This window comes from Schistocerca cancellata, chromosome 8 (genome assembly GCF_023864275.1).
Source record: "Schistocerca cancellata isolate TAMUIC-IGC-003103 chromosome 8, iqSchCanc2.1, whole genome shotgun sequence".
Lineage (NCBI taxonomy): Eukaryota > Metazoa > Arthropoda > Insecta > Orthoptera > Acrididae > Schistocerca > Schistocerca cancellata.
This window is the reverse complement of record NC_064633.1, coordinates 362,465,091-362,490,239: the sequence shown is the minus strand read 5'-3', so window position 1 is coordinate 362,490,239 and position 25,149 is coordinate 362,465,091. Positions and strand designations below refer to the sequence as shown.

At 44.1% G+C, this 25,149-nt stretch overlaps 1 protein-coding gene across 1 annotated transcript in view; it reads left to right on the top strand.

Moving 5' to 3' along the window:
• The first annotated feature begins 271 nt into the window (after positions 1–271).
• LOC126094787 (glutathione S-transferase 1-like) overlaps positions 272–25,149 on the top strand; it is a 76,240-nt gene continuing 51,362 nt past the window's right edge. The window contains exons 1-2 of the mRNA XM_049909348.1: positions 272–366; positions 16,800–16,954. Coding sequence (XP_049765305.1) covers positions 16,814–16,954 — 141 coding nt within the window. The 5' untranslated portion in view covers positions 272–366; positions 16,800–16,813. The remainder of the gene's footprint in view (positions 367–16,799; positions 16,955–25,149) is intronic.

Sequence of the window (25,149 nt, the reverse complement as noted above, 5' to 3'; positions counted from 1 at the left end):
GTTGAAAAGGATACGATGCTGTCGCGCCATGACAGGGATTTAGACGAGGGTGTCAAGACGGGAGAAGGTGAAATGGGCCTGGTTGTTGGAGTAGGTGGAGTACGTTTTTAGTTGGAAAACGGAACGGGCGGCGAGGGATATCTGTTGGAGGGTAAAAAGCTTCCAGTTGTTCGACTGCTTTTATCGCCTCGGCGTTACACAGCGCTTCCCCCTCTCGGGATCTCGCGATATCACAGCCCGTAAACAAGCGGCGATAGCGGCACGTGCCAACAGCTCACACTCGTCTGCAGTGCTCCGTTATCTGCCAGGCGAACGGTAGCGCACGCTTCAGGGCCAAGTCTTCCTACAGTTGTCAACAACTTCAACGTAAGTCACTCACATACCACCGGCAACATTGTGTTTATGCTTCATATTATAAATGCTACAAGATCCAATTAGGTCCCACGAGTACAAACGTTATATTCATTCACTGCGACCTCCATGAGAGTTTCGTCTTTTTATGATCGTAAGGAACTGCACAAAGACATGGACAAAATGTATACTTGTTGTAATCATTGGCCGCTCTCTTTAAATGTGGGTAAATGTAAGATACTGCCTATAACGAAGAGAAAGAACGGTACCGTATCTGATTACGAGGTTAATGGTGAAGATCTTGAGCACCTTACACGATACACGTATATAGGGCTAGATACTAAGAAGTGGTGCGTTATGAAACGATCACATACAATCAGTATGACGGAAGGCGAATGACAGACTTAGACTTGTTGGAAGGGATGATCTGTATTCCAAGAAAACTCCGTGATCCTTATTGCGCCCGCCATCATCGAATATCATGCTTAGAGAGAGTGAGATTAAGATAAGAGAGATTGGGGCATATACACGTTTAGGCATATAGACATTTTCCATCACACAATATGCAAATGTACACTACTGGCCATTAAAATTGCTACACCACGAAGATCACGTGCTACAGACTCGAAATTTAACCGACAGGAAGAAGATGCTGTGATATTCAAATGGTTAGCTTTTCAGAGCATTTACACAAGGTTGGCGCCGGTGGCGACACCTACAACGTGCTGACATGAGGAAAGTTTCCAACCGATTTCTCATACACAAACAGCAGTTGACCGGCGTTGCCTGGTGAAACGTTGTTGTGATGCCTCGTGTAAGGAGGAGAAATGCGTACCATCACGTTTCCGACTTTGATAAAGGTCGGATTTAGCCTATCTCGACATTGCTGCTCGCATTGGTCGAGATACAATGACTGTTAGCAAAATATGGAATCGGTGAGTTCAGGAGGGTAATACGGAACGCCGTGCTGGATCCCAACGGCCTCGTATCACTAGCAGTCGAGATGACAGGCATCTTATCCGCATGGCTGTAACGGATCGTGCAGCCACGTCTCGATCCCTGAGTCAACAGATGGGGACGTCTGCAAGACAACAACCATCTGCACAAACAGTTCGACGACGTTTGCAGCAGCATGGACTATCAGCTCGGAGACCATGGCTGCGGTTACCCCTGATGCTGCATCACAGAGAGGAGCGCCTGCGATGGTATACTCAACGATGAACCTGGGTGCATGAATGGGAAAACGTCATTTTTTCGGATGAAGGCTGGTTCTGTTTACAGCATCATGATGGTCGCATCCGTTTTTGGTGACATCGCGGTGAACGTACATTAGAAGCGTGTATTCGTCATCGCCATACTGGCGTATCACCCGGCGTGATGGTATGGGGTGCCACTGGTTACACGTCTCGGTCACCTCTTGTTCGCATTGACGGCACTTTGAACAGTGGACGTTACATTTCAGATGTGTTACGACCCGTGGCTCTACCCTTCATTCGATCCCTGCGAAACCCTACATTTCAGCAGATTAATCCACGGCCGCATGTTGCAGGTCCTGTACGGGCCTTTCTGGATACAGAAGATGTTCGACTGCTGCCCTAGCCAGCACATTCTCCAGATCTCTCACCAACTGAAAACGTCTGGTCAATAGTGGCCGAGCAACTGGCTCGTCACAATACGCCAGTCACTACTCTTGATGAACTGTGGTATTGTGTTGAAGTTGCATGGGCAGCTGTACCTGTACACGCCATTCAAGCTCTGTTTTACGCAATGTGCGGACGTATCAAGGCCGTTATTACGGCCAGAGGTGGTTGTTCTGCGTACTGATTTCTCAGGATCTATGCACCCAAATTGCTTGAACATTTAATGACATGTCAGTTCTAGTATAATATATTTGTCCAATGAATACCCGTTTATTATCTGCATTTCTTCTTTGTGTAGCAATTTTAATGGCCAGTAGTGTAAGAGGAAAGAAAGTAGGTCCTCTTGGTGTGACGTATTCTCCGTGTCCTCAATACAATGTTATACGGTATAAACGGGATGATTCAAAGTCATGTCCCATCGGACAAGGCTACATCAGTGATTCAGTAGTCGTATTCAGGGATACGACAGGGACGATCATCCGAAAGTCAAGAGACCATGGGTTCTAAAATGCATACCTTAAGAGCTATGAACACATATTTACGTTCCATTCTGTGAAACGAATCTTTTCTAGTGCAAGGTCTTTGCTTTCCATACTTTCGGAGGAAGTAGTGAGGACCAAAACAAGAAAAAAATGTCTAGTAACCATAGACTCTAAAATGCTTAACTCATTTAGTAGAACTTATTTAGTAGAACAATTATGTTTCGTAGTAGCGAAGATGAAGAAGTGTTCCTAGCATTTTAAAACCTATGTTTACTGCACTTTTTCCTTATTTTGGTCCATATTACCATTTCTCAAAATATGGAAAGCAAAGAGATTTCAATAAAAGAGACTTACTTCTCAGTATCGAAGATGAACAAGCGCTCGTATCACCTAAGGCATCCAGCTGGCCGCGGTGGTCTCGCGGTTCTAGGCGCGCAGTCCGGAACCGCGCGACTGCTACGGTCGCAGGTTCGAATCCTGCCTCGGGCATGGATGTGTGTGATGTCCTTAGGTTACTTAGGTTTAAGTAGTTCTAAGTTCTAGGGGACTGATGACCACAGCTGTTAAGTCCCATAGTACTCAGAGCCATAAAAAAAAAACCTAAGGCATCCATTTTAGAGCCCATGTTGACTAGATTTTGTGCTTCGAATGATCGTTCTCTCATATCCCTGAATACCATTTCGTCCTGTGGAGCAAGACAATTAAATCACCAAAATAGATTTGAAATTAGAATTTAATATTAATACCTTCAGCTGCTGAAGGGCGTTGATATATATCAACGGAGACAGGTGAAAATGTGTGGCCCGACCGGGACTCGAACCCGGGATCTCCTGCTTACATGGCAGACGCTCTATCCATCTGAGCCACTGAGGGCGCAGAGGACAGTGCGACTGCAGGGACTATCTCGCGCACGCCTCCCGCGAGACCCACATTCTTACCTTGTATGTCCACACACTACGTTCGTAATGTCCTACCCATCAGATGGATAGAGCGTCTGCCATGTAAGCAGGAGATCCCGGGTTCGAGTCCCGGTCGGGACACACATATTCTCCTGTCTCCGTTGATATATATCAACGCCCTTCAGCAGCTAAAAGTATTAATATATTAGTTGCAGTTCATCAATGGTGTCTGTCCTTTCGGACATACCCGAAAGAATACACACCATATCCATATAAGAAATTAGATTTAGTCCTATGGGACATGGGTTCTGAAGCACCCTGTACACTAAGGTTACCAAAGTCATGGGATACCGCCTAAAATTGTGTCGGACCTCATTTTGCCTGGCATACTGCAGCAGCTCGATGTCGCATGAACTCAGAAAGTTGGGAGCGTCTGCAGAAATAATGAGCCATGAGGCCTCCGTAGCTGTCCACATTTGTGAAAGTGTTGCCGGTGCAGGACACTGTGCACGAACTGACCTCTCACTTGCCACCATAAATATTGATTGGGATTCATGTTGGGCGAACTGCGTGGCCAAACCATTGTCTCAAATAACCCAGAATGTTCTTCAAACCAATCGCAACCAATTGTGGACCTGTGATATTACATCGTTGTTTTGGAACATAAAGTCCATGAATGGCTGCAAATGATCTCCAAGTAGCCGAACCTAACCATTTACAGTCAAAGATCGGCTCAGTTGGATCAGAGGACCCAGTCCAATCCACGTACGTACAACCCACACCCCTATGGAGTCACCACCAGTACACACACTAGCTTGTTGTCATTTTGGGTCCATGGCTTCGTGGGGTATGCGCCTCGCTCAAATCCTACCGTCATCTCACAGCAGCTGAAACCGAGTCTCATCTGACCAGGCCACCGTTTTCCAGTCATCTAGGGTCCAACTCATATCGTCACGAGTCCAGGAGGGGCAGTGCAGGCGTTATCATGCTGTTAACAAAGGCACTCTTGTCGGTCGTCTGCAACCATAGCCCAATAGCCTCAAATTTCGCCACACTGTCCATACGGATACGTTCGTCGTACGTCCCACACTGATGTTTGGGTTATTTCTCGCCTTATTGCTTCCCTGTTAACACTGACAACTCCACGCAAACGCCGCTGCTGTCAGTAGTTAACTGAAGGCCGTCAGCCACTGCGTTGTCCTTGTTGAGAGGTAATGTCTGAAATTCTTGGCGCGTGCTTGATACTGGATCTTGGAATATTGATTTCCCTAACGATTTACGAAACTGAATGTCCCATGCGCCTACTCCAACTACCACTTCGCGGTCAAAGTCTGTTAATTGTTGTCATGCGGCCATAATCACGTCGGAAACCTATTCACATGAATTGCCTGAGTGCAAATGACAGATCCGCCACTGCATTGCCCTTTTACACCTTGTGTACGCGATACTACTGCCAGCCGCACATGTGCATATTGCTGTACCATGACTTCTGTCACAGTATATATGCAGCTGTAGAACTAGAAGTCACATTTTGTCTTACACATTACCTAACGCCCAATGAAACTATAAGGGATGTCCGGAAGAACAATATCCGAATATATTTTTAATAGGGCATGTGTAGGAGTAACAGTTTATCAGTAACTATACTCTGAATTATGCGGTAGCAGCGGCAACCCTGTAGACGATAGAAATTAGGTTGACCTGCGACTGCAAGTAGTGGCTAAACACCGATTTAGTCTTCCGGGCCCGCAGCTCGTGGTCGTGCGGTAGCGTTCTCGCTTCCCGCGCCTGGGTTCCCGGGTTCGATTCCCGCTGGGGTCAGGGATTTTCTCTGCCTCGTGATGGCTGGGTGTTGAGTGATGTCCTTAGGTTAGTTAGGTTTAAGTAGTTCTAAGTTCTAGGGGACTGATGACCATAGATGTTAAGTCCCATAGTGCTCAGAGCCATTTGAACCATTTTGAAGTCTTCCGGACACAGGCAATATAATTCTTAGTCTTTGTTGCGTACTTGGTGTAACGCACGTTTGCTATTGAGTGGAACACACTCAGCAAGAATTTGTTTAGATACGCCTATTCATGCAATTACAGTTCTTGACATATTTATGGACAATTGAGTGGAACCGCGCGACCGCTTCGGTCGCAGGTTCGAATCCTGCCTCGGGCATGGATGTGTGCGATGTCCTTAGGTTACTTAGGTTTAAGTAGTTCTAAGTTCTAGGGGACTGATGACCTCAGATGTTAAGTCCCATAGTGCTCAGAGCCATTTGAACCATTTTGTGGACAATTAGCCTCTTCATATAAATGAAAGCGAAAAATGGCGTCGTTGGAGACATCCAGCCTATATTCTAGTAGTGTTGAAAATAGAAGAATTCACAAACTGTTCTATAACAGAAATGCTGTCACTCTACTGAAGTGAGAATTCTTGAGCGCATTCGTTACCTAGTTTACCAGCCGCACGCGACAGCTAACTAAACAGAGAGCTACGACATCTGTTTGCGCAACGACTTTCGTTTCTGGTTCAAATGGCTCTGAGCACTATGGGACTTAACTTCTGAGGTCATCAATCCCCTCGAACTTAGAACTACTTAAACCTAACTAACCTAAGGACATCACACACATCCATGCCCGAGGCAGGATTCGAACCTGCGACCGTAGCGGTCACGCGGTTCCAGACTGAAGCGCCTAGAACCGCACGGCCACACAGGCCGGCTTTCGTTTCTGTGTACGTTTAGTTGTAAGAGCCATCGATCTGTTTATACCATGCACAGTAAATTTTAACAAAAAATTTGCGTCGCAAACCAATTGTCAAAATATGCATTATTGCTCACTAGAAAACACCAGCAACAGTTGGGATGTGGAAACGGCTGGGCATACGATTCATTTGTTTCGAACCTGGATTTGCAAGTGCCGTATGGTATTAAGCAACATTCCATCATTGTGCATATAAAATGTGATCCGCATGCTCGCGCTGATATACTAATTTTTAAACAGTTTCTTATTACTGCATCAGATGGTGCTGCTAGGTCAACGACGGTCGCATTCGGCATCTGACCTAGGTTAACGAAAGTCGCATTCGGCATCTAATGTCTCTGAAATCTCTTTGGAAATTTGTGGTAAGAACTGTGGGACCAGGTCATCGGTCCCTAGGCTTACACACTACTTTATCTAACTTAAACTAACTTACGCTAAGGACAGCACTCACGCCCATGGCCTAGGGAGGACTCGATCCTCCGCAGGGGGGGGGGGGGGGGGGGGGGAGCCGCCAGAACTGTGAAAGTCGCCTGAGACCGGCAGGCTACCCCGTGCGGCTTTGAAATCTGTCATTGAAATTCTGCATCATGTTCTGATTAGAGCATCACCACACTAAAACGAATTTTCGCACTACTCCTCTGTGTGAATACCACGTTAGAGGGTACTGTTATGAATCATTTGTTCCAATTCTTTAAAGACATGGCAGAGGAGTGAACTTTTTTTTTGTGCTTTCGGCGTTTTATTAAAATTGCAACTAGACCTTTGCGCCACATTTTCAATATAGTCAATTGTCCTGCCTGCGGTGGCCCTGTAGGCGTAAAACTTTTTGTTTTCTTACCTGTTGAGAATCCTCTCACAGTTACAACAGTAAGCTGTTTATGTTAAGTTGCCCCAACATACGACGCAAGCAACCGTGGATAGTGCAGCTTCATTCACTTCCACAATTTATACATAAATGTTGAACAATAATCATAAATATTGGACGAATTAATTTCGAGTATGGGCATTAGCATCGGAAAACCTGTGGTAACACTAAGGAGCAATGAAAATTAATCGCTACCTAATAATACTCAACCTAAAACACAAGAGCAATGAGAATTAATCGGTACCTTATAATATTCGAGCTGAAAAACAATTTTGAAATATAGAAATCAATACTAAGAATTGTGAATGATACAAATTTTGAAAACATTAGAAAAACGATAAAAATAAAGAAAAAATGGAATATATCAGAAAGAAAAATACTGAGAATGAAGCTTGGATATGGCTTTGAAGAACAAAATTATTATGGATTTGCAAAAAGAAAAAAGTAACAAGAGAAAGTGCTGTTTTCCTGAGTAACGTTGAACTACTCCCGTTGTTGTTGTACGTGCTGATGTATGTCCCAGTGGACGCTGGATTACGCTACAGGCCTTGAGAGTATCGCTTATCTCTGACCGCAAAACCTTATCTGCAACAGGAAATGTTATATTTTAATTGATCGTCAATAATAACATTATCAGACTACATCGAGGCTGTCAGATGTGGCGGTCGACACAGTACAGTAATCCAGCTGGACCATGCTCGTTCCATTATCTCTTCGATAGTCCAAGAAACCATAATATCTGCGAAGTCCCCACGTTCAACCCGACATATCGTTGATTGAAAATGTATGGAACTTGGTTTCGGTGCGAATTACGAACTCAAACTCGAGAGTGGGCTCCTTAATTTTACTATCAAATTATCTTTTATTAAATAATTTCTTCTCTGCTGGGCTCGCAACCTGTATAGAGTCTTCGATGGTCGTCGCGGCTCTGTTCTAAGCGGTACTCATCTCTGAAGACAATTCTACTCCAGTGAATGAGATTCCAGGCCGAAGATGTATATGGAGACGTCTCGGACAGCGACAGGCCACCAACCTGACTGTTGCCCACCATAACTTCCGTCAACCAGGAGTGACGGACTGGGGTGCCAATTCTTTTTATAGCATGCACAGTGGTACGTCGACAATATTCTACGCCTGGTTTTGTTGCCCTTCATGATAAGCCATCCTGAATTTACATTCCAGCAAGAAAATGCCCGCCTGCACATAGTGGCCAGCAAGATCACAGGGTCTCTCCCCAGTTGAGAACAGTGGGCAGGGCCCTCTAACCTGTTCATGATTTTGACAATATAACGCATCAGTTGGACAGAACGTGGCACAAAATCCTTTAGGAGGACGTCTAACAACTCAGTCAATGAATGCCAAGCCGAATAACTGCTTGCCTGGCCTGCCTGGGGCAGACCACAGCGTTACTGATTTCTTCTATTTGTGAAGCTCTTTTATTGAATAAATCTTCTAGCATTTTTGAAACTGCAATCAGTTGTTTGCCTGTACATGTGCTTCCCAGCCCATTCGCATAATTTCTTCGTTGTGCGTAGAAGTTTTATCTCATATTGTTACTTACGTCTAGACGGAGTGACGTCCATAAATCATCTTGGAAGGTTAAGTTCTTTTATGTACTGTGCACACACCAATAAATATCCGAATGACATCCTAAACGAATAGACGGACCTCAGGCATGAAAATTATCTGGGAAACTTTACTGACATAATATAAAAAGGAAAGGGATAAATAAACACGATAAAAAACACGATAGATAACATTAAGATTGCACATCTACATAATGCACAATATCTCCGACAAAAAACATCTCTACCTTCGAAATAATTTACTTGCAAACGTAAAGCGTCATTGGAACGATCGATCATTTTATAACTGTCAACAAATAACACGAAATTTCCCTACTTTTTTGAAAGGAAGTACGTGACCTATTTTAAGAACATAGTACCTAAAAGAACTTACGTTCTAAGATGATTTATGGCCGTCACTCCATAGGTGTAAGTTTAAGATAAAATCTCACAGTACTATTACATAAACGAAGAATGAAATGATATGTATAGATGGAATGTCAAGAGTAACAATGGCAAATATACCGAAACAAGCTAGTCGTGACATTGCGTAATCAACACAAAGTACACAATTTGCAGCTAATTTTGTCAAAAGTATAAAGAAGATATAATCTTTTCTAAGTGTCTTTGTCGCAGTACTGATAATGTTACGCACCACTTACCGAAAATGCGTTTTTTTTTTTACCACAGCATGCTTCGGGACTTTATTATCCTATTATCAAGTTCTTAAAGCTACTACGCCACTCATGGTATAATATAATTCCTAACCATGTTGTGGCTAACAAAATTATACATTTTCAGCACTGATTCATCGTACAGTTCTACGATGACGTCACATTAGACTACCTTTGTCGCGTAAAATACAACCTACAGCGCTTATCGTTAAAACTGCAACACCAATAACAATAGAAGATGATGAAATTTGGTTTATTGTGGCGTTCGCAGCACAGTATAAAGAACACTCGATTAAAAATACACAGCAATTCGAGCGGGATGGGGGGATGCTATAAAAAGCGCGAAATTTAGTACGTAGAGCAGCCACCTCTGGCAACAACAATGGTTCAAACACGGTTGGACGTCGAGTCGAACTGAACTTTGATGACAGATTCGCGTACCCGTGCGTAGCTGTACGCTGCGTCAACTCTCTGTCACAATTTGTTAATTGTAGTGGCTTGTGAATGGTGGCGTCCGAATCTCTCAGGAACCAATGACCAGATCGTTTCATTGGCTGAGGGATCTGGAGAATGTGGTCGCTAGGACAACAGTAGAACATCATTTGTGTATAGGTATTTTAGTAGTTCAAGGGCAACCTGAGGTCTTGCATTATCATGCTGGAAGGTAATGTCACGGATATCTCGAAAGGGCACGTCACAGGCTTTAACACGTCCGAAATGTTACATTTCCCGACCAAATTACTGGCCTTGCGAACCAGAGATGGTCGTGTTGTGTATTCAAAGACACTTTATACGATCATGCCAGTTGATGAGCTCATATGGCTATTACTAATAGAAAGTGGCACAGATACGCCTACGGTGATGTTATATTCAAAACCGGGACTAATTTGAAAAGACGAAGTTGTGTCATTTTACGTGCAGTGTTGTTGGGCACACCACTTTCAGCATGCCTCCTCCTGCTGCCACATCAAGGGAAACTGTTAACAACGTTCGTTGTGCTGACGGTGAGTGGTACTCCAGCTCTCATTGCATTGTCCGTGTGGATACTTCTCTTGCTGAATGAATCACGTCTCATAACACATGGCATTTTTCGTAACTGTACGATCCTCCACGCCCAAGCTAACAATATGCTTGCCGTCTTGGACGCTAATCACGTGGGGCTGTTGCGATCCTCACGGCGTTGAATATGACCGTCCTCAACCCGTATGTGACAGATGCCAGTTTCAGAACACAAACTTGGAAAAATAACACAGATGAAGTTCGGAGCATGATTAAGAACTAATACCATACATGGCCCAAAGTTTCCAAATACCGACTGAAAGCATGTGGACTTTAAGAGCCACTCCCATAAATGGGGCTGTGCTAAAGAGGATGAAAGCAAACAATTTACGGCTCAGTTATGATAACGAAGGAAAGAGTACACTAAAATCTAGACGGCGGGGTATCGGAAACACACGTGACCTCTGCCAGTCAACAGTGGTCACGTCTGGACGCAACATGGAGAATCAGTTTGGAGTAGATTCTCAAAAGTTCTCAGTAGAAGAGACTTCTGCTTTGCCGAACTCATCCTCAGAGTTTCTGACGGTGACGTGAAGAGTGCATTCCTGGGTGGAACCATGAGCTCAACCGGCGGCTATACAATAAATTCAAGGAAAGTAGAGGCCAGGAAACAGCTACAAATTTGATGAATTTCTTGAATGAACGAAGGAGAGGAAAACAACACAAAGAAACAAGGGAACCTGACTTCACACATTCCAATAGAAAAGCTTGGTCACTGATTTGAAAGCTGGGGGAAGACCCTTCCCACAACACAAAGCAGTCAATCGTCTCCTGCGACACAAACGTTCAGTCACTTAGTGACTATTTCCAAGATTCCAGCACCTAAAGAAAATGTTCGGCAAGTAAAGAAAGAATTTAGTGAGGTTAAATAATTTCTAGAATCAAACTAAAATTCTCTTCTGCATTAAGATTACTGAACTGGAGGCAGCCTTTAAGCATACGACATGTAGAAAAGCTGCACGTGTAGATGGGCTCTACTTTGAATTTTAGGTATGCAGTGGTTGAACAACGCGAGTGGGGCTAGTGTGGCTTTTTACCGAAATTCTTCGTGCAGGAACATTACCAGCAAAATTTAAGAGCTAAAAATGTTTCTATTAAAAAGTCAGGCGAAGAAGGAACAGCTATAGAAAATTTTCACCCAAACACTAATTAACTGTGCTAACAAACTCTTGGAAAGAACGACCTTAGATCGAATACAAGAACAAATTAATTTTGTGATACCGTCTACACAAGCTGAATTTAGACCTTTTAGAAGCTGCTGTAACCAAGTGCTCTCATTGACTAGTCGCACAACACCTGACTGCCAGAACTAAATCAAAACTGAGGTGGTTTTCGTTGACATGTCAGCAGCTAATGAGGTGGTATGATGCAAGGATCTGATATTGAAATTTCTAAAAACGAAACCTTGTAAGAGTTTAGGTCATCTTAAGCCACATATTGAGCACTCAGCAGTTTAAAGTACACCAAGGGTAATAGGTAACCAGGTGGCATGTACTCAAAGCCGAACTTAAGCTGCCTGAAATTCATCTATGCAGATGACCTTGCAATTTCATATCAGAGTGAAGATCTTCCTGAATGTGAAGAACACCTAATAAACAGCCTCATTGAACTTTATGAATATTTTAAGACATGGCGTCTTAAACCTGATGTCTCTAAAACAGACATATGTCTTTTTCACCTCTCAAATTGTCCAGCATCAGTGAAGTTAAGCCCACGATTTTGCCCTCTTGGTATAGTCGAATACAAAGAGAAGCCAAAATACCTTTTCTAACATTAGACAAAATGCTAATATACCATAAACACCTTTCCAACACAGCTAAGAAGGCGCAGACATGAGGGAACCTGGCGAGAAAGCTGGCAGACAGTGCATGGGGGGCAAATACACTCCTGGAAATTGAAATAAGAACACCGTGAATTCATTGTCCCAGGAAGGGGAAACTTTATTGACACATTCCTGGGGTCAGATACATCACATGATCACACTGACAGAACCACAGGCACATAGACACAGGCAACAGAGCATGCACAATGTCGGCACTAGTACAGTGTATATCCACCTTTCGCAGCAATGCAGGCTGCTATTCTCCCATGGAGACGATCGTAGAGATGCTGGATGTAGTCCTGTGGAACGGCTTGCCATGCCATTTCCACCTGGCGCCTCAGTTGGACCAGCGTTCGTGCTGGACGTGCAGACCGCGTGAGACGACGCTTCATCCAGTCCCAAACATGCTCAATGGGGGACAGATCCGGAGATCTTGCTGGCCAGGGTAGTTGACTTACACCTTCTAGAGCACGTTGGGTGGCACGGGATACATGCGGACGTGCATTGTCCTGTTGGAACAGCAAGTTCCCTTGCCGGTCTAGGAATGGTAGAACGATGGGTTCGATGACGGTTTGGATGTACCGTGCACTATTCAGTGTCCCCTCGACGATCACCAGTGGTGTACGGCCAGTGTAGGAGATCGCTCCCCACACCATGATGCCGGGTGTTGGCCCTGTGTGCCTCGGTCGTATGCAGTCCTGATTGTGGCGCTCACCTGCACGGCGCCAAACACGCATACGACCATCATTGGCACCAAGGCAGAAGCGACTCTCATCGCTGAAGACGACACGTCTCCATTCGTCCCTCCATTCACGCCTGTCGCGACACCACTGGAGGCGGGCTGCACGATGTTGGGGCGTGAGCGGAAGACGGCCTAACAGTGTGCGGGACCGTAGCCCAGCTTCATGGAGACGGTTGCGAATGGTCCTCGCCGATACCCCAGGAGCAACAGTGTCCCTAATTTGCTGGGAAGTGGCGGTGCGGTCCCCTACGGCACTGCGTAGGATCCTACGGTCTTGGCGTGCATCCGTGCGTCGCTGCGGTCCGGTCCCACGTCGACGGGCATGTGAACATTCCGCCGACCACTGGCGACAACAGCGATGTACTGTGGAGACCTCACGCCCCACGTGTTGAGCAATTCGGCGGTACGTCCACCCGGCCTCCCGCATGCCCACTATACGCCCTCGCTCAAAGTCCGTCAACTGCACATACGGTTCACGTCCACGCTGTCGCGGCATGCTACCAGTGTTAAAGACTGCGATGGAGCTCCGTATGCCACGGCAAACTGGCTGACACTGACGGCGGCGGTGCACAAATGCTGCGCAGCTAGCGCCATTCGACGGCCAACACCGTGGTTCCTGGTGTGTCCGCTGTGTCGTGCGTGTGATCATTGCTTTTACAGCCCTCTCGCAGTGTCCGGAGCAAGTATGGTGGGTCTGACACACCGGTGTCAATGTGTTCTTTTTTCCATTTCCAGGAGTGTACATCAGTTCTCCACAGAGCATCCCCTGCGTTAGTATACCCTGCGGCAGAATGTTGTGCACCAGTTTGGCATTGCAGCGCTCTTGTGAAGGAAGTTGAAGTATATTTAAATGCAGCTATGAGGACCATCACTAGCACTATCGGCTCAACACCTACATGCTGTCTACCAACTTAGGTCGAACTGTCAATTTCACACTTGTCTAATGGTAGCTCTCTACAACTGATGCCAACAAGTTTCTAAAAGTGAAACAATCCCTCTTCACAAAGATTTAAATGTGGAAAAGCCAGAATACCAGCACCAAGCGAGGTGGTGCCCTGGTTAGACACTGGACTCGCATTTGGGAGGACGACGGTTCAATCCCGCGTCCGGCCATCCTGATTTAGGTTTTCCGTGATTTCCCTAAATCGCTCCAGGAAATGCTGGGATGGTTCCTTTCAAAGGGCACGGCCGAATTCCTTTCCCATCCTTCCCTAATCCGATGAGACTGATGACCTCGCTGTCTGGTCTCCTTCCCCAAACAAACCAACCAACCAGAGGACCAGCATATTAAGAAGGAGTACAGAAGATCTTCACAGGGTTCAACTGGGATGCTGAATGAACATGCAAATGGCAAGCCACAAACACCCATAACCATGAACTTACTGATAACCCAGCTGTCAAAGTTTCAGGCATTCATCATTCTAGGGGTGTGTGGGTACAGGATAATAGATTACAGACTGGAAAAAGTATGTGCAAGTATAACATGTACAATTGAGGCTTTAGTGCTGACAGTATGTGAGGCTGTGGTGCATTCAGACAATGAGCCATATTGTAAATGAGTGTCCTTACAGGCGAACCCCTGGTGGTTTTAACAGTCTGCTTGAAGGATCTGATGAGGTGCTCTACTAGGTAGTGTCATCTGAAATCTATGTACAGTCTTGGCCATTGAATGTTTATATTTATTCAAAACGATAGCAGTAATAATAGATGCAATTGTACCTTCTGTAAATTCTGCATATATTGACTTCTTGTTTGCAGGAGCAATGCTAGCAGATTTAGGTATAGTACATGTACTCACATTGGCCAGCAAACCCATCCACTGCCCCCCTCCACACACACCCACCCACCCACCCACACACACACACATACAAATATGCAAACACAACATGCATAGTTTTGTTCTCGAAATGCATTGCACACTGACGCTGTCAACCACCACTGTTGTAACATGTCATTTTTCTTGTCACCTTCATTTAGAATATATACAATTCTGCAATGCCTGTGTTCTTCAGAAGTATGATGCAATGTTCCTTTGGACATGCATGCCTGTATAAAGGAACAGACACAGTGACGACTACAGCCATTATGAAATACATCAATTGTATTTACAGTTGCTAATATGGACAACCATCAACTATATAATGGAATGACAACAATGAAAATTTGTGCTGGAATGGGACTCGAACCTGAATTTTCCGCTTATCATGAGCGATCGCCTTACCTTTAGGCTATCTATGTACACTGTACAGCCAGACCCTAACTTCCATATGATGTCTACCATGTGTCTACAACCATCACTCATACATCCATTGTGTATATCCCAATACAGGGCATACAATTTAATTGAAAGTCGCTTGCCTGGTGTCAGCGGATAAATTCAGTATTGTAGTGCCTGTGTTGTTCAGAAATACAATGCAACGTTCCTTCAGACATGCATGCATATCCAAAGGTACATTACATTGTAAATATGATACTGTATTGCCTGCATTGTTCAGAAGTATGATGCAACGTTCCTTCAGACACGTATGCATGTCCTAAGGAACACTGCATCGTACTTCACAGGCACTACAGTATCGTGGTAGACGATATATGGAAGTTCGGGTCTGGCTGTGAAGTGTGCTTGGACAGCCTGATGGTAAGGCGATCACTCACGATAAGTGGGAAATTCAGGCAAGCGACTTTCAATTAAAACGTCTCCCCTGTATGAGAATATGCATAATGGATGTATGAGTTCAAGCTGTAGACACATGGCAGATGACATGGAAGTTTTGGTTTTGCCATGAAGTGTGCTCGGAGAGTCTAATGGTAAGGTGACAACTCACGATAAGCGGGAAATTCGTGTTCAAGTCCTGGTCCCGAACAAACTTTCATTGTTGTCATTCCATTATACAGCTGATGGTTGTCCATATTCGCAACTGCGAATACATTTCCTGTATTTATTTGGGATGTTTTTGATGTTTGTTATTCACCTTGTCGCTTCATATCACCATGTGTTGCTCCCAAATGTAGAGGGCACGTCCTGTGTGTATATAACTTTCGTGTGTTTTTGGAATAGTGACTTCCAAATGTAGCTGTAACTGGTTATGGCGGTAATTGTTTAAACACCAACACAGGTAACTGTTTAAATGCCATAAGTTTTTCAATAAAAACGACACAGTCTTATAATGTCTGATGATATGCACAAGTGGGCTAGTTTCACACTGATGGTTGTGGTTGTGGTGGAGCCTTTGTCTGGTCCAACTGTTTCTAGGGGAGGGGAATTCTTTGCCTGTGTCACAGTTGGCCATCAACCCATTTGCATATACACATCACTTCATTGCCATGACTTACATCACCCATGTAGGGTCACATGATCATCAATTATCAGCTCTTCATAAGATATAATGCTCCAAAGCCAGCAGTGACCTCTTCTATGGGCATGACTGTTGTTTTATCCTGTGAGCTTATAGCACTTCTGTTACATCCAAAGGTATTCATTTTATGACAGCTGTCAAATGCAAGATTATTTTCATATGTAAAGAATTGGAGCGGACCTAAAATTTAACCCTGTGGGTCAGGCTTCATGATATCTCCCCAGTCAATAAAGTTTCTCTTCTCACAGCACCGTTATAATTAATTATTGAACACGAATTTTCGTGTTCGTTATGATTAAGAATGATTCACACCAGTTGTTTATAAACTAATCACGAATTCCATACAATACAAGCCGTTCTTAGTGGGTATCCACGCAATAAAATATCAAATATATAAGACCCCCAGCTGAGCAACCCTGCTGAAGTCCAAACTGTGACATGCTAAGGACGTTGTTTCTATTTCGATGTTACACATCTCTCGAGTTCAGTTGTCGCTGGAATATTGTGGACAAAGAGGTCAGAAAGGAAATTACACAATAATTATTTAGATTTTTCTGCTCCTTTTCTTATAAAGAGTCACATTTTCTTTTTTTTCAGACGACGTGTGAATCATGCCTCTAATTTTGTATCACTGGCTTCCCAGCCCACCATCGAGGGCAGTTTTGACTACTGCTAAGGCCATTGGGGTCTCTGTCACTGTGAAAATCATCGATCTTTTTAAGAAGCAACACTTAACAGACGAGTATCTTAAGGTAAGATGCAAGTAGTGAATTAAATATTCGTTATAGCCCCCAAGAGCCATAAACACCATATCTGTGTTAAATGGCTCATTGACATTGTGGTTGTGTGCAATCCATTTACACAAATGTGTCCTGTATACATTTGTTTACAATTCCAAATTAGTTGTACAGTTTTGAAACACAACACACACACACGTTTACTAATTCCTGTATGAAGAAAGAAGAGCCTCAAAATAGAAACGACAGTAATTTATTAAAATTTTCTTTGTTCATACATCAAGTTTGATTTTCACAATGGTGGTTGTGCACTATAATTGTGGTATTAGTAAGGTTCTTAAATAGCCGATAGTGAATATATTCCTCGTAATTAATCAGTATAAATGTCATTATTATTATTATTATTACTATTATTAACATTATTAGACTATGAACACATGACTATGTTTATTGTCAGCATGACAGCTTCCTTAAAGAGTTGACTACTTGAGAAGGTAAAAGAACGGACCAATTACAGACCAATATCCGTAACATCGGTTAGCTGCAGAATTCTAGAGTATATTCTGCGTTCGAATATAATAATTTTCCTTGAGACCGAAAAGCTCATGTCCACCAATCAGCACAGCTTTAGAAAGGATCGCCGTGCGAAACCCAGCTTGATCTTCTCCCTCGTAAAATACCGTGAACTATGGATGAAGGGCAACAAGATTTCAGAAGAGCATTCGATACTGTACCCCACAGCAGACTGTTAACGAAGATATGTGCATACGGAATAGGCTCCCAGGTAGGTAACTGGCTCGAAGACTTCTTAAGTAACAGAACCCAGCATGTTGTCCTCGACGGCGACTATTCATCGGACACAGGGGTAACATCGACAGTGTCCCAGGGAAGTGTGATAGCACCGTTCCTATTTTCTATATACATATATGATCTGGCAGTCATGGCGGGCAGTTGTTCGCTGACGATGCCGTAGTGTACAGGAAGGTTGATACAACATGAGTGAGTAGCAAAAACAAAACTGTAATGTTCGGATACCGTGGTCGTGCGGTAGCGTTCTCGCTTCCCACGCCCGGGTTCCCGGGTTCGATTCCCGGCGGGGTCAGGGATTTTCTCTGCCTCGTGATGGCTGGGTGTTGTGTGCTGTCCTTAGGTTAGTTAGGTTTAAGTAGTTCTAAGTTCTAGGGGACTGATGACCATAGCTGTTAAGTCCCATAGTGCTCAGAGCCATTTGAACCATTTGTTCGGATACAGCATTAGTAGTGTTCGGCTTGACACAGTCGCGTCGTTCAAATATCTGGGCATAAGGTTGCGAAGCGATATGAAATAGAAAGAGCATGTGAGGATTGTGGTAGAGAAGGCAAATGGTCGACTTCGGTTTATTAGGTGAATTTTAGGAAAGTGTAACTCATCTGTAAGTAGTCGTATGGTATTCTGCCTTACGGTAGGTCTTGTCATGGGTTAAGTCTCTTCCACTTTTGTCTGTCCATAGCCAGTCTTTTCATTTCTGAATATTTATCTCCTTTGATATTGTCCAGCATCACCTTCTTTTTCCTCTTCCCCTTTTTCCCTCCACCATTCCTTCTATTCCTTCCTTAAATAAACAGCCCCTCCTCAAACAATGTCCAATACAGTGCCGTTTTCTCTTTCTGATGACTTTCAGCATGTTTCTTCCTTCTCCAACTCTTATTAATACTTCTTCGTTCCTTACATGGTCTTCCCATTTCACTTTTTCCATTCTTCTCCCTATCCACATCTCTAGTGCCTCCAATATTCTTTCATCTTCCTTCCTCAATGTCCAGATCTCCGCACCATATAGTGCACCGCTCCAGATGTAAAGGAGGTCGCATATACGATGGGATCCGCACCGGGTCGGATTGAAAGAAGACATCAAAGCAATTCAGAAGCGAGCTGCTAGATTTGTTACTGGTAGGTTCTATCAGCATTCAAGTGTTATTGATATGTGTCGAGAGATCAAGTGGGAATCTCTGGAGGAAAGAAGACGCTCATTTCGTAAAAGACTTCTGAAAAAGTAGTTTGAGGCTCACTACTTCTGCAAACATACATTCCGCGTAGGGACCACAAAGATAAGATACGAGAAATTAGGGCTCATACGGAGGCACAGAGACAGTCGTTTTTCCATCGCTCTATTTTCAGGTGTAGCAGAAAAGGAAACCACTAGTTGTGGTATGGGGCATCCTCCGCCACGCACTGTACGGTGGCTTATGGAGTATGTGCGTAGATGTAGATATATCCCACATAGGCTTTGTAGTAGCACTTATGACTCTCAGACTATTGCAAAGAAAATCTACCCATAGGCTGATCGAGAAACTGATCTGATTGTTTCTTTTTACAGTAAATTGGGGATTTTCATCAGCTCACGCATTCAGAATATGAATTCTCTTGTGAGATGTGACGCTAGGAGTAGCTTGCCAGTGAGACGAAAGACGGGGACAGTAGTATTTTGACCACATGGCCACCTGAAGTGTCGCTAGTTAGCTAGGTTGGAGAAGCCAGGCACTAGGTGCAGGTGTGCTTGTAAGCTACGACTCACCACAGATGACGTGGGTGAAATCCCTAGCGTGGGTGTGGGGCTGCTCTGTCGTTAGACAGCAGCAAGATGGAAGTTTCGATACGGTGGAATAAAGAGATACCTAAAAACATATTTATGAAAAAATGTAACATGCCTTACAGGTGTGCTATCAGAAAACCAGACACACCAAAAAATTGTAGTGATCAGATGAGCCGATTGCTACTTTGATCTTGACTCTAAACTATATACTTTAAAACTTACAAATGTTTTAATTATAACAGGTGATAAAAATTAATAATAAATGAACCGATCATGGATTTATGCATTCATGTTATGTCATACGATAGCTAACAATCTCAGTAATAGCTACAACACATTACTTTTATTCACATGCATATACAGGGTGTTACAAAAAGGTACGGCCAAACTTTCAGGAAACATTCCTCACTCACAAATAAAGAAAAGATGTTATGTGGACATGTGTCCGGAAATGCTTAATTTCCATGTTAGAGCTCATTTTAGTTTCGTCAGTTGGCCCAATTCAAGTAAGGTAATTTTTCACTTCGGTGCTTGTGTTGACATGGGACTCATTGCTCTACAGTGCCACAATCAAGCACATCAGTACGTAGCATCAACAGGTTAGTGTTCACCACGAACGTGGTTTTGCAGTCAGTGCAATGTTTACAAACGCGGAGTTGGCAGATGCCCATTTGATGTATGGATTAGCACGGGGCAATAGCCGTGGCGCGGTACGTTTGTATCGAGACAGATTTCCAGAACGAAGGTGTCCCGACAGGAAGACGTTCGAAGCAATTGATCGGCGTCTTAGGGAGCACGGAACATTCCACCCTATTACTCGCGACTGGGGAAGACCTAGAACGACGAGGACACCTGCAATGGACGAGGCAATTCTTCGTGCAGTTGACGATAACCCTAATGTCAGCGTCAGAGAAGTTGCTGCTGTACAAGGTAACGTTGACCACGTCACTGTATGGAGAGTGCTACGGGAGAACCAGTTGTTTCCGTACCATGTACAGCGTGTGCAGGCACTATCAGCAGCTGATTGGCCTCCACGGGTACACTTCTGCGAATGGTTCAGCCAACAATGTGTCAATCCTCATTTCAGTGCAAATGTTCTCTTTACGGATGAGGCTTCATTCCAACGTGATCAAATTGTAAATTTTCACAATCAACATGTGTGGGCTGACGAGAATCCGCACGCAATTGTGCAATCACGTCATCAACACAGATTTTCTGTGAACGTTTGGGCAGACATTGTTGGTGATGTCTTGATTGGGCCCCATGTTCTTCCACCTACGCTCAATGGAGCACATTATCATGATTTCATACGGGATACTCTACCTGTGCTGCTAGAACATGTGCCTTTACAAGTAGGCCACAACATGTGGTTCATGGACGATGGAGCTCCTGCACATTTCAGTCGAAGTGTTCGTACGCTTCTCAACAACAGATTCGTTGATCGATGGATTGGTAGAGGCGGACCAATTCCATGGCCTCCACGCTCTCCTGACCTCAACCCTCTTGACTTTCGTTTATGGGGGCATTTGAAAGCTCTTGTCTACGCAATCCCGGTACCAAATGTAGAGACTCTTCGTGCTCGTATTGTGGACGGCTGTGATACAATACGCCATTCTCCAGGGCTGCATCAGCGCATCAGGGATTCCATGCGACGGAGGGTGGATGCATGTATCCTCGCTAACGGAGGACATTTTGAACATTTCTCGTAACAAAGTGTTTGAAGTCACGCTGGTACGTTCTGTTGCTGTGTGTTTCCATTCCATGATTAATGTGATTTGAAGAGAAGTAATAAAATGAGCTGTAGCATTGAAAATAAGCGTTTCCGGACACATGTCCACATAACATATTTTCTTTCTTTGTGTGTGAGGAATGTTTCCTGAAAGTTTGTCCGTACCTTTTTGTAACACCCTGTATAGGCATGACAGATACTCATAGGCGCTTGCAGAAAGTCTATGGGGACCTGGCACTGAAGAAAGCATAGTTAGTCGTTGGGTGAGACATCTATCATCATCGCTACAAGGTCGCACAGAACTGTCTGATCTCTCTGATGCAGGATGTGACTCCTGCGGTTGGAACTTGCGGACACTCTCATCCAAGGTGATCGAGGTATCACAATCAAACACCTCACTGCATAGCTATATGTCTCTATTGGCTGGGCTGACACACTCTTACACCAGTTGAGGTACTCGAAGGTGTGTGCCTCCTGGGTTCCTCGCCACGAAAAAGATGACCATAAGGGCAACAGAGGACCTTCTGTGGGAATTTCTTCTTCCCCATGAGACCACAATGCACAAGTCTGCACACCCGAGAAGAACTCTCAAAACCTCATTGGACTATTCTTCCTCACCTTACAGCCCAGATATCACACCCTCTGACTTCGCCCAATGAAGGACGCACTCTGCAGGAAGCAGTAGGTGGGCAGTGGGGAGCTCACTGATGCAGCAAGACATTGGCTCCAACGTCGACCAGCAGAGTCGTGCTATGCGAGCATACAGGCCCTTCCAGTAAGGTGGTGTAAGACCGTCGCATTGAACGAAGATTATGTTGAGAAATAGAGTTTTGTAGCCAATCTGATGTATTGGAATCCTGAGTAAAACCAACATGCTTTCAGAAAAAAATGTGTTGCATTACTAAGTGAACGCCCCTAGTATAAGCAACCATAGTTTGATGACTTAAGTTGTATTTGCAATTTTAGACACATATGAACATACAGAACACGTCACAGACCAACTGGTTTTGTTCATACTACATAGGTGGTAGTGTTCGTTGTATTGACTCCCCGGGATAGGACTACTTTTGCCGTTTCGGGATACGACTGCTTTTGCCACTTCACTCAGATTTTATTTCGGTGTTGGTTGCCCCAATACAATTTCAAACTCAGAGCGTTTGGGCACAAGAGCTCTTTGGAATGTAGCAGCAGCGGCAACAGCAGTGGTGTGTACAGTAGATTGCAGTAGTAAGGCACGGAAGCACATGTTAGTAGCTTTGTCAGTTGACGGTATCACATACTGGTACAGAAGCAGTCCGCTTCCATTTGTTGCGTTAGCAGCGCAGCAGGGAGCAGCGGCAGGCAGGAGTGTACACTTGCTCATTCACGTGAAACTGGTTGCAAACACCACCTCATTTCTTGTCGATTGGAGCGATTCATAAGGTGTGGGATTACATCACAGAGTGGCAGCTGATGGCAGTTACCCATCAACTTTGCAGTGCAGCAGTAGTGGACATGGGCATCATATCGTAGCCTGGCTTTGGGCCGTGTCCCTAGTAGAGTTGTAAAACTACCGTAGGCTATCATAAGTAAGCGTAGACTAGGGTAGTTTTCCTAGTAGCTTTGGTAAGTTAAGAGCGTAACCGCGTTACTTGTGTATTAGGTGTCCTGCATACCTATCAGGCATTACTTCCTTTCGATCACTTTGTCTGCAAGTTCGAACAGTGTCTTACTAGATTCCCCTAAGAACTAGAAGCGGTCGACCGTCTATAAACTGAATGACAATATATAAACTGTCACATAACTTATGGAACATTTTTGTTTTATGTAGTTCTCCTCTCGTCTGTTACTTAAAAATAAACAGTATTTATAGCGAAACTGAAGTTGTCAATGTTTAATTCAGGTTTTATTCGAAAACTGATGGTTTGTGACATGAAACAGAGGGAACTGTAGAAAGATTTTAAAAATTCGGATTTATTATATAGCGTTAGAAAACGCAATTTCCTCAAGAAAGATAAAAGCAAACAAAATGGCAAACACATCAAACATCGCTTCAATACAGCTTTCGCACTTATCAGTAATAAGATGAAACTTCTGCCTTAGATCATGATGAAGAACGCTCTTGAGTACAAAATAACAACAATAATTATATAGGTTTTTTATGTCTATGCATGTAAACTGTATTTGCATCAAAGTAACTGGTTTGGTACATAAAAGCGCAAAAGTTCCGCTACCAACTAATTTTTATTACTTATAAAATGCAATTTATATTTTCTAAGGATACAAAAATACACAACAGACTAACACTGAAAGATGTGCGGGGTTTTAATTATGTACAAAGCAAACAAATAAAAAACAAAGACAAGTCTCCGGCTTCCATTTTCTCTCAACAATCTTTTATGTTTCTCTCCCTACCAACACTACTGGTGGTCGTACCATTTAATTTGTCATTTATGTGCTGTACCAAAACTACCGAACCGTGGATTTGGTAGAACGCAACTCTAGTCCTAACACAGCAGGCGACTGTCCGTACAACTAACACTGGCTTCCGTCATCGTAGGCAGTGTCTAATCATCACAGGCAGTGTCCGAGCATCAGACAGCGATCCATGTCGGGAGCATCATCTTGTCACTTCACTGGCGTTAGCGTCACAGCGCTAGTCGACGACAGCACCAACATCGACATCACGTGGCACCGGGTGCAGAGCACCAAGAAATAAATTTGCATTAATTATGAATACGTTTCCAGAATGAGATTTTCACTCTGCAGTGGAGTGTGCGCTGATATGAAACTTCCTGGCAGATTAAAACTGTGTGCCCGACCGAGACTCGAACTCGGGACCTTTGCCTTTCGCGGGCAAGTGCTCTACCAACTGAGCTACCGAAGCACGAGTCACGCCCGCTACTCACAGCTTTACTTCTGCCAATACTGAATGTGGTAGCAACTTTGGGGAAATAAAATCTAGCTTTAGTAAATGAACTTGAGGAGATGAAGTCAAACTATGGGAATATAGAATCAAAAATTGGGGAAATATCTACATCTGCGTGAATACCCTGCAATTCACAATTAAGTGCCTGGCAGAGGGTTTGTCGACCACCCTCTAGCTACTTTTTTACCGTTCCACACTCGAAAGGTGCGCGGGAAAAACGAGCGCTTAAACCTTTCCGAGCGATCTCTAATTTCACTTATTTGATCATGGTGATCATTTCTACTTATATAGGTAGTATTTTCACAATCGAAGGACAAAGTTGGTGTTTGAAATTACACAAGAAGATACTGTCGGAGCGATAAACGCCTTTGTTTTATTGATAGACATGCTAATACACATATAATGTCTGTGAAACTATCTCTCCTATTTCGCGATAATACAAAACTAGCTGCCCTTCTTTGAACATTTTCGATGTTCACCGTTAGTCCCGTTCGACGCAGATGCTACACCGCACAGCAACACTCCAGAAGACGTCGGGCAAGAGTGATGTAAGCAGTCTCTTCAGTAGAAGTGCAGCCTTTTCTAAGGATTCTGCCAATAAATCACAGTCTTTGGTTTCCTTTCCCCACAATATTATCTACGCGACCGTTCGAATTTAAGTTATTCGTAATTGTAATCCGTAAGTGTCTAGCTGAATTGCTCGGATAGGCGCGCCGGCCCCGGATCGAATCCTCCCGGCGGATTAACAACGAAGGCAGGTGTGCCGGCCAGCCTGGATGTGGTTTTTAGACGGTTTTCCACATCCTGATAGGTGACTATCGCTCTAGTCCCCACGTCTCCACTCAGTTACACGACTTGCAGACATTTGAAATATGTTCACACTATTTCATGGTTTACACTAGACGCAGACAGCTGGGGTACACTGATTCTGTCCTGGGGAGTACAGGGTGGTGGCAGTTGAATTGCAGTCTTTAGATTTATGTGATTTATTGTGTTACCGGAGT